Genomic DNA, 13,092 nt, shown 5'->3' with positions numbered 1-13,092 from the left:
AACAGCGCCATTTGTGGAGGAGGGCACCAATGCCTCACTGAAGCAGTCAAGGAGCTGAAGCTACAGTCTCCTGGAGAGCTGTTGTTAGCTTCATTAATACCCGAAGGCTTTGGCCCAGCGTTTCAGTTCTAGTCCCCCAAACAACTCCAGAATAGCAAGAAGAAGGATGAGTGGGTGGCCCATTAGTCCCCTTTTAGAAGTCACCCAAACTTCTAAAAGGGGTGTGATTACTCAGTAACTGAAGCAACAGTGAACAAGGTTAACAGAAAGGCAAAAAAGGCAGCAAGCAGTTAGAATAGCTCCGAAGGAGTTCATCCAAGGAACTGGGGAACCCCTCCCCCCTTAACAGCTGGCAAAGATCCAGAACATAAGTCAGGAGGGAATAACTGTATAACCTTGTGGGGAAAACTAAGAAACAGTTACAGGAAGAAATCTTTACACTAAGATTAGCATTTGTCAACCAGGCCATGGTGGCCCATGCATTTAATCCCAGCAGTTGGGAGGCAGAGGCAGGCAGATTTCTGAGTTGGAGGCCAGCCTGGTCTACAGAGTGAGTTCCAGGACAGCCAGGGCTACACAGAGAAACCCTGTCTCGAAAAACCAAAAAAAAAAAAAAAAAAAAAAAAAAAAAAAAAACTGCAAAAAAAAAAAAAAAAAAAAAAAAAAAAAAAGATTAGCATTCGTCAGTATAACATGAGGTTAAATATAAAGTCAACACAAAGTTAAAGTAACAGACTAGCCTGTGTCAGGAACCAGACCTGGGACCTCTGAAAAAAAACAAACAAAAAACCTGAACGTGCTCTTAGTTGAAAGGTCATCTCTCCAGCATGCCCCACCCCCACCACCCATTTTAAAAAATATTAACACTGGCAGTGGTGGTGCAGCCTTTAATCCCTGTACTTGGGAGGCAGAGGAAGGTGGATCTCTGAGTTCAAGGCCAGCCTGGTCTACAGAGCAAGTTCCAGGACAGCCACAACAAACAAGCAAAACAGACATACACTTAAAATAAAAATAAAGCTGAAGTGCTCGCTTCGGCAGCACATATACTAAAATTGGAACGATACAGAGAAGATTAGCATGGCCCCTGCGCAAGGATGACACGCAAATCCGTGAAGCGTTCCAAAAAATAAAATAAAATAAAATAAAAAATAAAGCTGAAAAAGCGAAAAAAGACAGAGGGGGTGGGGTGGGGTGGGGCCTATACACACTTAGGTGTCTACAGAGGCTAGACAAAGGACTTCAGATCCTCAGGAACTGGAATTCTGGACAGTTATGAACGATCTGTTGTGAGTGCCAGGAATTGAACCTGAGTCCTCTGTAAAAGTGGCTCTTAACCACTGAGTCAATTCTCCACAGGAAACTTCTTTCCTCCCCTCTCCCTCCCCCTCTCCTTCTCCCCCTTCCCCTCCTCCTTTCCCTCCCCCTCTCCCCCAGTAAACAAGCCCCCCCCACACCCAGTGCTGGGATTTAAAGGCATCATCTTTACACCAGGCTCTCAGGCTCTCATCAGACTTTTATAAGGTTTTATTAAATATTTCTAGGTTGCTGAAAAAAAAAATGGCAAAATACCCATAACATAAAATTTACAATTTTCTTTTTTCAAGATGAAACCCAGGGCTTCAGCATGTTCCAGCTAAGCTATTCCCTGCAGTATGGTAGCACAGACAATATTTATAGTGTTCTGTGACACATCTCTACAACTTCTTGGTCTTGCACAACTGAAATCCCACACACACACACACTGAGCAGCTCTGCCTTGCTCCAGCTCAGCTGCTGGGTAGCTCCTGCTTTCTGTTTCTGTGGCTTTGACCTTTGTAGCTTCTGCATGTGAGAGGAACCCATGCTTGTTATCTGTGAACCCCAAGATGTTCCCATTTTACGGCATGTAGCTCCATCTCAACAGATTTTCCCTCCACTATAGGTAAAGTCTACATTTTGTTATCAGCTCATCCATCACATGACTGCCTCTCCCGATGGCCACTATGAACATGATGTGCAAATGTCTCTTTCGAATCTCTTGGTTTAGATTTATTTGGTCTATTCTTCATGTGTGTAGCAGTCTTACCTGTATGTATATAATGTGCCACATATGTGCCTGCTATCAGAGGAGGTCAGAAAAGGCCATCAGGTCTCCTAGAGCTGGAGTTACAAATGGTTGTAAACCACCATGTGGGTACCGGGATTTGAACTCAGGTCCTCTGCGAGAGTGGTCACTGCTCTAACCATTGTGCAATCTCTCCAGATTCCCTACTTTCAATTCTTTTGAGCACTATCTAGTCATACGAAATCACTGAGTCATAAATTATTCCTTTTTTTTTTTTTTTTTTTGGTTTTTTGAGATAGGGTTTCTCTGTATAGCCCTGGCTGTCCTGGAACTCACTTTGTAGACCAGGCTGGCCTCGAACTCAGAAATCCACCTGCCTCTGCCTCCTGAGTGCTGGGATTAAAGGCGTGTGCCACCACGCCCGGCTTATTCCTTTTTTTAAAATGTAGGGTTTATTCTGTAGTCCAGCCTTCCAAATACTGAGTGAGATTAGAGATGTGTGCCACCATCACCAGCTCAAGAACTATCTTTACAAATAGCAATCATAGGCTGGAGAGATGGCTCAGTGGTTAAGAGCACTGACTGCTCTTCCAAAGGTCCTGAGTTGAATACCCAGCAACTACATGGAGGCTCACAGCCTTCTGCAATGGGATCTGGTGTCTTCTTCTGGTGTGTCTCAAGACAGCTACAGTGTACTCATATAAATTAAAACAAACAAATAGCAACCGTTATTTATAATGGTGGCATGTATGTAGGCTGTGGGAAAAGAAGGCACTAGTCCTGTGGAGGCCCAGGGAAATCAGAGGACAACTCTGTAGAGTCGATTCTTGCCTTCTACTGGGATCAAACTCAGGCTGACAGGCTTGCTAGACAAGGGCGCTACCCACTGAACCATCTCTTCAGCCACTAGAAGTTTACGTACATAATGTATATATATGTTAAGGGAACAGGAGCCACAGCTGCCTCCCTGAACCTCAGAAATGACAGAAACATCTGTGGTGGCAGTGAAAATAAAGTTCCCGGAATGAGTCCCACTGTCTGGTACTAGCAGCCTGAAGGCTGCGGTCCCTTCCTGAGAGTCGCATCTGGCATAGTGAGCAGGGCTGTAGCTTCTTCCTGTTCCAGTTCAGGAGTGACAGATGCAAGGCCGCCTCTGGACCGGGTGAGGGTGCAGCGCCCTGGATTTGATCTGAGAATCACCAAAACAGGGAAGGAAAAAATAAAAATAAAAATTTCTCTGCACTCTAACCCACTTCCTCAGACCCAGAACCAGTTTCACTTTGGGTTCCGGCTCTGGTCTGAAAGCTTCCCCAAGGCTGCTGTCTGCCCGGAGTCCCAAGATGTACTTGCCTGGGCCTCTCAATTTAAATACCCACGCAGCGCCGAAGACAATGGCAGGCTCAGCGTTGGATGTTCGGGCTCCACTCGGTGTCTGGGGTATGAGGGTCCTGCAAACCCGAGGCTTCGTCTCGGACTGGTCAGAGAGCATGGATCCGGGTGCTGGCTCCATCGAGAAGCTGGTGGAGCCTTCGGAAAACGAGGACCGGTACTTCCGAGAGAAGACTAAAGAACAGCTGGCTGCCCTGAAGAAGCACCATGAAGATGAGATTGACCACCAGTCGAAGGAGATAGAGCGTCTGCAGAAGCAAATTGAACGCCATAAGAAGATTCAACCTCTAAAGAGTAATCATTGAATGCATGCAGTCGGTCCCTCACAGAGTGGCCCCGTATCATTCCCCACTTCTGTAGACACATGGTTTTGAATGATTAATATTTGGTCTAACAAATAATAAACTATCACCAGGAAACTTGAAAATAAATAAATAAATAAATAAATATCCAACTCGTATTTTGCCACAATTACAGTATGCCGATTAACAAAGGGATATTTTACAGAAGAGAATAGTATATAGCAGGTGGCGGCTAAGAGGAGAGTCAGGGGTGCTTAAGGGACACAGGTGGGGAAGATGGCTGTTGACAAGGTAGTGCTCTGTTAGTGTGAGCACAAAGGTCACACTTCAGTATCTGTTCTCAATGTGGCCCCTGTGGGAACTGTTCTCTATGCCTCCAAATTTGGTGGTTTCAAGCAAATTTTATTTGTAAATGATGGCTCTGTGTGTGTGTGTGTGTGTGTGTGTTTGCATTTGCAGGCATGCTTGGGAGGCAGAGGCAAGTGGATCTCTGAGTTCAAGGCCACCCTGGTCTATAGAGTGAGTTTCAGGACAGTTGGGGCTACACAGTGAAACCTGGTTTCAAAAAAACAAATGAAGCCGGGCGTGGTGGTGCATGTCTTTAATCCTAGCACTTGGGAGGCAGAGGCAGGTGAATTTCTGAGTTCGAGGCCAACCTGGGATACAGAGTGAGTTACAGAGCAACCAGGGCTCCACAGAGAAACCCTGTCTCAAAAAACAAAAAACAAAAAACAAAAAAAAGAAAAAGAAGAGAAAAGAGGGTGAAGAGGTGGAGGAGGAGAGAAGGTGGAGAGAAGGCAGAGGAGGAGGAAGAGGAGGAAGAGGAGGAGGAGGAGGAAGAAGAGGAGGAGGAGAAAGAGGAGGAGATATAAGCAAAAAAGAAAAGAAAAATGAGACACAGTGTCCTCTGGCCAGCCTTGAACTTGCTATGTAGACCAGGCTGACCTTGAACTCACAGAGATCCACCTGCCTCTGCCTGCTGAGTGTGACATGGACCATCAGCCTTGTCAAAAATAAGTAATATATGCAATCTGAATTTTCAGGCAGGGTCTTATGTATCTCTGGCCGATCTTGAACTCACTGTGTTCTGATGACACAGAACTTCTGATGTCTACCTCCTGACACCAGGCCCTGCTGGGGTTGAATCCAAGACTTCCTGCATGCCAGGAAGACTTCTACAAACTGAGCTACAGCACCAGCCACAAGAAGTCTTTTTTTTTTATTTTGTTGTTTTTGAGACAGTCTAACTATGTAACTCTGACGGGTCTGGAACTCTAGGTAGACCAGAGTAGACTTGAACTCACAGAGATTTGTACACCTCTGCCTATAAGGGATGGGCTTAAAGATTAAAGGTGTATGCCATCATGTCTGACTTTTTAAAGATTTAAGACTTAAGGTGTGTGTGTGTGTGTGTGTGTGTGTGTGTGTATACATGCGTGTGTACATATGTGTCTACAGAGAGGCCAGAAGAGGGTGATTTCTGGAGCTGGCCTTACAGGTAGTCACCAGCTAACTGACTTGGGTCCTCTGCAGAGCAGCCACTGTTCTTAACCACAGGGTCATCTCTCTAGCCCCAAGAAGAACATTTTAAACTTGGATACTTCCTCGCTCTTAGGCGTTTCTCTCATTTCTAACTTTTCTGTGGTAATTGCTAACAAAGCCTGCTTCTGCTTTGAATAAAGTGGGAGGAAAGGATGGAGAATCAACTCAGAGGTTAAGAGCACTTGCTGCTCTTCCAGAGGACCCAGGTTGGGTTCCTAGCATCTACATGGTGGCTCGCAATTGCCTGTAACTCCAGTTTCAGAGCACCTGACACCCTCTCTTGACTTCTGTGGGCACCAGGCACAACTTGATGCAAGACACACATGCTGGCAAAACACTCATACACTTAAGGTAAAATATGTAAATCTAAAAAGGATTCATTGCAGTTTTCAGTTTATTTTGATTTCATGTGTACTGGCACTTTGCCTGCATGTGTGTCTGTGCACTTTGCCTGCATGTGTGTACTGGCACTTTGCCTGCATGTGTGTCTGTGCACTTTGCCTGCATGTGTGTCTGTGCACTTTGCCTGCATGTGTGTCTGTATTGAGGGTGTCAGATGCCTGGAACTGGAGTTGCCAACAGTTGTGAGCTGTCATGTGCCTGCTGAGACTGCATCTGGGGTCCTCTGGAAGGAAACTTTTTTTTTTTTTTTTTTTCGAGACAGGGTTTCTCTGTATAGCCCTGGCTGTCCTGGAACTCACTCTGTAGACTAGGCTGGCCTCGAACTCAGAAATCCACCTGCCTCTGCCTCCTGAGTGCTGGGATTAAAGGCATGTGCCACCACACCTGGCTATAATAAATAAATCTTAAAAAAAAAAAAAAAGACAGCAGGATAAGCCTCCAGAAATCCTGAGTTCCCTAAGCATCCCTGAGTGCAGGAGCCTCCTCCTTCCTCAGCCTTCTTTGTTTCCCCCTCCTCCCTTTCTTCCTTCCTCCCCTCCTCTCTTGTGTTCCCTCATCTTTTCATCCCCCCCACCCCCGTCTCCCTTCTCCCACCCCTGCACTAGTGCTGTGAAGATGGAGGTATCTCTGGTTATCTCCTCCATGTCCCGTGATCCTTGGTGAGCGTTCGCAGTATCTATTAATATGAAAATACTCAATCCATTCTGGCAAGGTCTAGGAAACAGTTGAGAGACGGTAGACAGCCCTTCACCACCAAGGTTCCCAGGAGCCATGAGAACTTCTGTTTTTCTACTTACACATTTTTTTTTTCAGCCACAAGGAAGTCATTTCCCATTTCATCTTATTTCCGAAAACAGAAGACAGGGCATTAGGAGAAACTGCATTCTGTTTTTAAGCTAGGCTCTCATGACGACGGCCATGTTCTTTGTAACCCAGGGATGACTTGAACCCTGAGCCTCCCAAGTTCTGGGATCACAGCCTGTGCCACAGCACCATTTTTACTTACCTATGTCAGGGGACATGAGTGTCCTAGAGGTGAGCCATCTCTAGAGGCGCCCAGAGACAGGGCAATCTGTCTTCTTCCTCAGGCCCAAAGGGTAGGGTGTGTATGTCCTAAGAGACCCCAACTACACAAGGGACCTGTGTGCCTCGTTTGACCTTGGAGTACTGTGGGAGAGGCATCTGAGCACATCTCAGCTGGGGAAGTGGGATCGTTTTTAATCCGTTCAACATCTTCCCGGCCTGAAGTAGTTAAATGGTACATGCCTGTTATCCCAGAACCTGGCAGGAGGGAGTGTCAAGAACATCAGGAGTCTAAGAAAGCCATTCTCAGCCACATAGTGGGTTATGTGAAATCCTGCCTCAAAACCCTAAGATAAGGCAGGAGATGCAGCTCACTCACCAGAGTGCTTGCTTTAAATGCATGAAGCCTTAGGTTCAGTCCTTAGCCTCTAATAGTGTGTGACCACACTCATTTTAGATGGGGGAAGAAGGAAGATCAGAAGTACAGGGTCATATTCAGCTACATAGTAATTTTGAGTACAATTTATGCTACGGGGTTCTCTCTGTCTGTCTCTGTGACTCTGTCTGTCTCTGTCTGTCTCTGTCTCTGTCTGTCTCTCTCTGTCTCTGTCTGTCTCTCTCTGTCTCTCTGTCTCTCTCTGTCTCTCTGTCTCTGTCTCTCTCTCTCTCTCTCTCTCACACACACACACACACACACACACACACACACACACACACACACACCAAATTATCAAGTCTTGATGTTAGATCTGTTCAGTGGAGCAAAGTAAAGAAAGGTGTGGGAATTGTCCTGGTTGTTCTTGGGTCAATTTGAATTATCTGGGAACCTCTGTTGAGAAAATGTCTCCATCAGACTGCCTGTAGGCAGGCCTGTAGTGCATTTTCTCCACTTAGGATTGGTGTGGGTGGGCTCAGCCCATAGGGTGTAGGTAGTGCCAACTCTGGGCAGGTGGTCCTGAATTGTGTAAGAAAGCAAGCTGAGTAAAGCAGTCAGCTGTGTCCCCTCATGGCTTGTACCAGTACCATTCCCTTTATCACCATCTGTCCGGAGGTTCTGCTCTGACTACCCTCTGTGATCCCAGAGTTGTAAGATAATAAACCCTTCTCTCCCCAAGTTGCTTTTGGTCATGGTGTTTTATCACAACCTTAGAAACCCTAAGAAACGATTCGATTTTAGAGATGAAGAGACAGGTCAGGGGGAATAAAGTCCCCACTCAAGAGTTGGAGCGGGTCAGAGAACCCTGTGGGGCTCCCGACCTGAGGGGCGTGGCCTCGGTGGGCGTGGTTTCCGGACGGTTCTCTGCAAGCTGCAGACTGGTCTGAGCAAATATAGTCGGGACGCCACCATGGAGCCGGTACCTCTGCAGGACTTTGTGAGCAGCCTGGACCCCGCCTCCCTTCCGCGCGTGCTGCGTGTCTGCTCCGGAGTCTACTTTGAGGGTGAGCAGGCTCTGGGTGGAAGGAGCCAGGTCATGCCTGTAATGCCGACACTGGGGAGCTGAGGCGGGAGGATTGGTACGAGTTCGAAACTAGCTTGTTCAATAAAGTGATTCCAGCTCAGTTTGGGCTACAGAATTAAACCCCGAGGAATCTGGGGGTTGAGTTCAGACGCTGCTACTTGCCCGAAGTTTTATGAATCCGCGCCAAAAGGCGCCACCTCCGTGCGTTTCAGCTTTTGTCCCCGTGGGTGATGAGAAGTCCTGAGTTTAACCCAGGCTTTTTCTCAACCGAGGCTCCTCGTTAATGCTAACAGAAATTGTATGGCAGCTAGGTAGGGGCGACCTGAACAGCCTAGGAAATCCTGTCTCGAGCAACAACAACAATTGTAACAATAAATGGAGGGTAAATACGTGGGGATAACTCGTCCATTGTGTCAGACAGGCACTAGGGTGCTCACTGTCGCTATTGGGGTTGTTTTGTGAGGATCTTGTTTTGTACCCCAGGCTGGCCTCAAATTTGCAACGATCCGTCTACCTCTGCCTGAATTTGCCATGCCTTCGTTTTTCTTTCTCTCTCCCTCCCTCCGTTCTCTTTTATTATCTTCTCTCCCTTTCCGCAGTTCAGCCCTCCCGCCGAGCTCTCTGCTCCTTGCCTCTGTGTCTCCTGGTTCCTCTGCTGGATTCTCAGATGGAGTGGTCCTCCTACCACGGGGATCCTTCCCCGCTTTTTTTTTTTTTTTTTTTTTTTAAAGATTTATTTATTTATTATATGTAAGTACACTGTAGCTGTCTTCAGACACTCCAGAAGAAAGCGTCAGATCTTGTTACGGATGGTTATGAGCCACCATGTGGTTGCTAGGATTTGAACTCCGGACCTTCAGAAGAGCAGTCAGGTGCTCTTACCCACTGAGCCATCTCACCAGCCCCTTTCCCCGCTTTTTGCCTGCACATTTGCTCCTTGCCCATGGCTTTCCCCAACCCATAGCAGAGACGAGATGGTCATATCAGGACACAGCCAAATAGCAAGTGACCAGGGACTGACCACTTGAGTAAGGGAGGGAGGAAAAGGGACCCACCAGGCTGCTCTGTGGCAGGCAGAGAAGAGAGTGGAGGGAGATGCTTAGATTCAGGGCTCCTCCCTCAGACAGCAAGCTTCTCCTGGAGGCCTGTTTCATCCCGCTCCCTGGAGTGAAGGAGCCAGGCTCTGCCACAGCAGCCGCCAGCAAAGTGTTCTGATGGCCAAGTGGGTTGTAGACTGACCTAAGAGGATCACACAAGGGCCACCACAGTGAGTCTGGTCCATCGGAATCTGATGGGTCCCTGAAGTAGGACTCTGGGAGCCAGGTCATTCTTTCTCCAGCTCAGAACATCCTCCCAGCGTCTGTTGCTTACCTGTGTCACAATACCCGCGTTTCCTCATCTTCTCTGACCTGGGGTGATGGGAAGTGGAAGAACTTGGGGTGTCGTGAGGACAGATGGATGTCACAGACTGTCGGTATGCAAATGAGGTGACCCTAAGGGGCAAGGTGTGGTGGAATTCCTGACCACATGGGATTCCAGTTTTGGAGGTTGATACCCCACATTCTGCCTCCTCCCACCCCCACATTACCCGCTCTGTTGCAGATGGGACCTGGGCCATCATACATCCTAGACCAGCACTCTAGCTAGTTCTTAGCTAAGATCCTTAGCATTTTTTCTTTCTTTCCGTTTAAGACAAGTTCTTCTTGTGTAGCCCAGACTTCTCCTGACTAAGAGTTCTGTGGTTACAGATGTGTACCACCACAGATGGTCTTCTGAGCCTCTGTTTACATTGATTGATTGATTGATTGATTGTTGGGGGACTTAGGGAGGGCTCTTTTCTGTTACTTTTGAGGCTGACCTGGCACTCCCTGTTCAGCCAAGGGTGAGCCTGAGTTCCTACCCTTCCTCTTTGCCAGTCACTGGAGGAGCTGACACCACCTCTCAGAGCTATCATTTTTAGGAAAGAGAAACTGCCGCGCTATTTATTTAGAAAAGGGAAACTGCTGGCCCGTTCCGGAAGGGCAGTCACAGGTCCCCAGGGCAGTGAAGCACCAGTAACACTCAGCACAGGGCCAGGTATATATAACTCCGTGGCTAACAAGCTCCTCTTCCTCTAGGTTCCCCTCCGAGCAACTGTGTGCACTTTCCTGAGGGGTTAGGGTGACGTTGACACCAGTTTCTCCTGACCCTGGGAGCAGCTCTCCAAAGGCTTTCCCTGGGAGAGGGGCTCCAGGTGGCCAAAAGGTCCTGCCACCTGTGGTTTCCCATCCTCTGTAACTGGTCACTGACCCTGGGCACACAGCACTGTGAGCTCTCTATTGCTTAGCTTCTAATGTTCTTTATGGCTTTAGCACTTTGCATCAGGCAAGTGGCTGCTGAACTTGGAGGTGACACTCAGAGCCTCAATCTCCTGTACGTCCTCTTAAGAACAACTCACTAGACTGGCAGGCGGAGTGAGCTAGCTGGTAGGCGTGGTTGCTGCCAATCCTGACTACCAAAATCCAATCCCTAGATCCCACAGGGTGGAAGGAAAGAACTGATTCCCAAGACTTGTCCTGACTTTCACACCCATGCTGTGGAACGCATTCAAGACAAACATTTTAAAAACAGAAGCTAAGCCGAGCATGGTGGTGCATGCCTGTAATCCCAGCACTTGGGAGGCAGAGGCAGGCGGATTTCTGAGTTCGAGGCCAGCCTGGTCTACAAAGTGAGTTCCAGGACAGCAGGACTACACAGAGAAAACATTGTTAAACCAAAAAAAAAAAAAAAAAAAAAAAAAAAAAAACAGAAGCTTAAAGTGACTCATCAGGACAGGGGGTTGTAGCTCAATTGGTCCAGTGCTCATCTCATATGCATGAAACCCTGGAGTTGAATCCCAGTACTGCAAAGAATTCGGCATGGTGGCGTACACCTGCCATCCCAGCACTCTGGAGGTAGAGGCAGGAGGATCAGCAGTTCAACATCATCCTTAGTACAAAGAGTTCCAGGACCGGGCTGTGGGAGGAGCTGTATCTCTTTGTGAAGCCCACCTACCCTGAGCCTGATTTTGTAATTGTAATATGGGAGTCTGGAGTCACTGGCTAGTTACTGTGTCACGGGTGGAATCTACCCCCAGAGGCTGCAAGGATGTTGAAAGGGACCCGCCCTGACCTTACACACACTCCAGGAAAACTGGGAGAAAGGGCGCCATCAGGCCTGCCGTGGTCAGTGAAGACCTTGTAAGCTGTCTGAGGATGTCTGGCTGAGCCAGCTGCCCTTTAGCAGGGGAAAGTAAGGAAGAAGCCTGAGGCTACAGCTAGGGGGCTGGTGAGGGGCTAGAATACTTAGGTTTGGAATATGTATGTTTGGAACCGGGTCTAGTCCCCAGTACTTTGAAGTAGAGAGAAAGATATGGCGGTAGGAAGAGCTGAGTAGAGTTTATATGGAACAGGGTACAGGCTGCCCAGGACTTTGCCAAAAGGAGAAACTGAGTCCGTGTCTCCACAGGTTCCGTCTACGAGCTCTTTGGGAATGAGTGTTGCCTGTCCACGGGGGACCTAATCAAGGTCACTCATGTCCACCTCCAGAAGGTTGTGTGTGAGTATCCAGAGACGGGTCAGACGTTGGAGCTCAACCCCAATTTCACAGGTAAGGCGAGCACTCCGCCTCCCCTGGTGCCATGGCATCCTGTAGGTGTGTCTTAAGCCACTCATGGGTGGGCTTGTCACTCTCAGCAGCATGCCCGCCCCTCTGGCTTTGTATATGGGGGTGACAGATCTACTGTTAGGTAGCCACAAGGGCATATTCAGAGGGCAATCTTGAGGATGCCCTGAGTCTGGCTTGTCCCATCCTCTTCTGATCACATCTGCCTCTAGGTCTTCAGGTTTGGGTCTTTTGGTTTGTTCACACACATTCACTCATTAAACATCTGCTGACACCCACATGTCCTGTGGGGAGCTGGGTGTATGGATTCAGGATGAACTAGGCCCTTCTGGACTGACAGTACACGATGTCCCGGGGTCCTATCCCCAGCACTGCATAACCCAGCTGTGTGCTCGGCACATGGAATCCTGGAAGGGAGGCAGAAGCAGGAGCAGGAGGAGGTCTCCTGCCTGGGAGATAGAAGCGGCAGACACCGCTGCCAAACAGGATGATCTGAGTTCAATTCCTGGCACCTACATGCTGGAAGGAGAGAGGGACTCCTACAATAGTCCTCTGGGTTCCACCCATGTGCTGTAGCATACGCATGCATGCACACACTAAATAAATACGATTTATTTATTTTATTTTATTGGTACAAGGTATCACTGTCTAGCTCTGGTTGATCACCATGTAGATCAGGCTGGCTTCAAACTCATAATATGCCGGGGGCCCCACACTCCATCCAGCAGAGGTGGGGCAAAGATGACAAGTACGCCAGGCAGGGTTTAAGCAGCTTCCGCAGCTTCCCTCTGCAGCTTCCTGCTGCAGCTTCCTTTATTCTCTCTTATTCTCCTCTATTCACTTGGGGGATCGCCCAATTTATCCCCCTCGACCCTCTGCACTCTTCTCTCACCACTCTTCACCATCCAATCAGCATTCAGCACACTCTGTACATGAGCCATGCACACAGGGTGCGTGTTGATAGGCCAGTGACTCAATATCATGCTGTATGACGCTATGTGTCGGGCGTGCAGCGTGTGATCATTCAGGTGCTCGGCGCATGATCATTCAGGTGCACATGATCAGGTTTTTGGTAAACAAGCAAGGAATCACGGGCCACACCCGCTTCCCACATCTCCCCCTTTCTGTTTAATTAAAATGGCTCTGGGATCGCATCTGACTTTATTAAATGGTTGGGGGGGGTGGCTGTAAAAGGAAGGTTGGGAAGCACCTGTTTTAGGCCATAAGGCTTGCATCCATGTCCAGCACCCAGTAACTAGGCCTTTTTTAGGTCCTAGGTGGGCAAGGG

General features: G+C 48.2%; 1 protein-coding gene, 1 non-coding gene and 1 pseudogene across 2 annotated transcripts in view; all 3 read left to right on the top strand.

Annotated features, from left to right (window-relative positions):
• The first annotated feature begins 1,022 nt into the window (after positions 1-1,022).
• On the top strand, positions 1,023-1,129 carry LOC115064362. The gene has a single exon (XR_003844182.1). It is a non-coding gene; the product is annotated as a U6 spliceosomal RNA (small nuclear RNA).
• Positions 1,130-3,435: 2,306 nt separating this feature from the next.
• Positions 3,436-3,738, top strand: LOC110323935 (annotated as a pseudogene).
• Positions 3,739-7,994: 4,256 nt separating this feature from the next.
• Positions 7,995-13,092, top strand: part of Themis2 (thymocyte selection associated family member 2) — a 17,309-nt gene continuing 12,211 nt past the window's right edge. The window contains exons 1-2 of the mRNA XM_021200778.1: positions 7,995-8,142; positions 11,649-11,789. Of these exons, the coding sequence (XP_021056437.1) occupies positions 8,049-8,142; positions 11,649-11,789 (235 nt within the window). The 5' untranslated portion in view covers positions 7,995-8,048. The remainder of the gene's footprint in view (positions 8,143-11,648; positions 11,790-13,092) is intronic.

This window comes from Mus pahari, chromosome 6, assembly GCF_900095145.1.
Source record: "Mus pahari chromosome 6, PAHARI_EIJ_v1.1, whole genome shotgun sequence".
Classification (NCBI taxonomy): Eukaryota; Metazoa; Chordata; class Mammalia; order Rodentia; family Muridae; genus Mus; species Mus pahari.
This window is presented reverse-complemented; position numbering and strand designations above follow the sequence as displayed.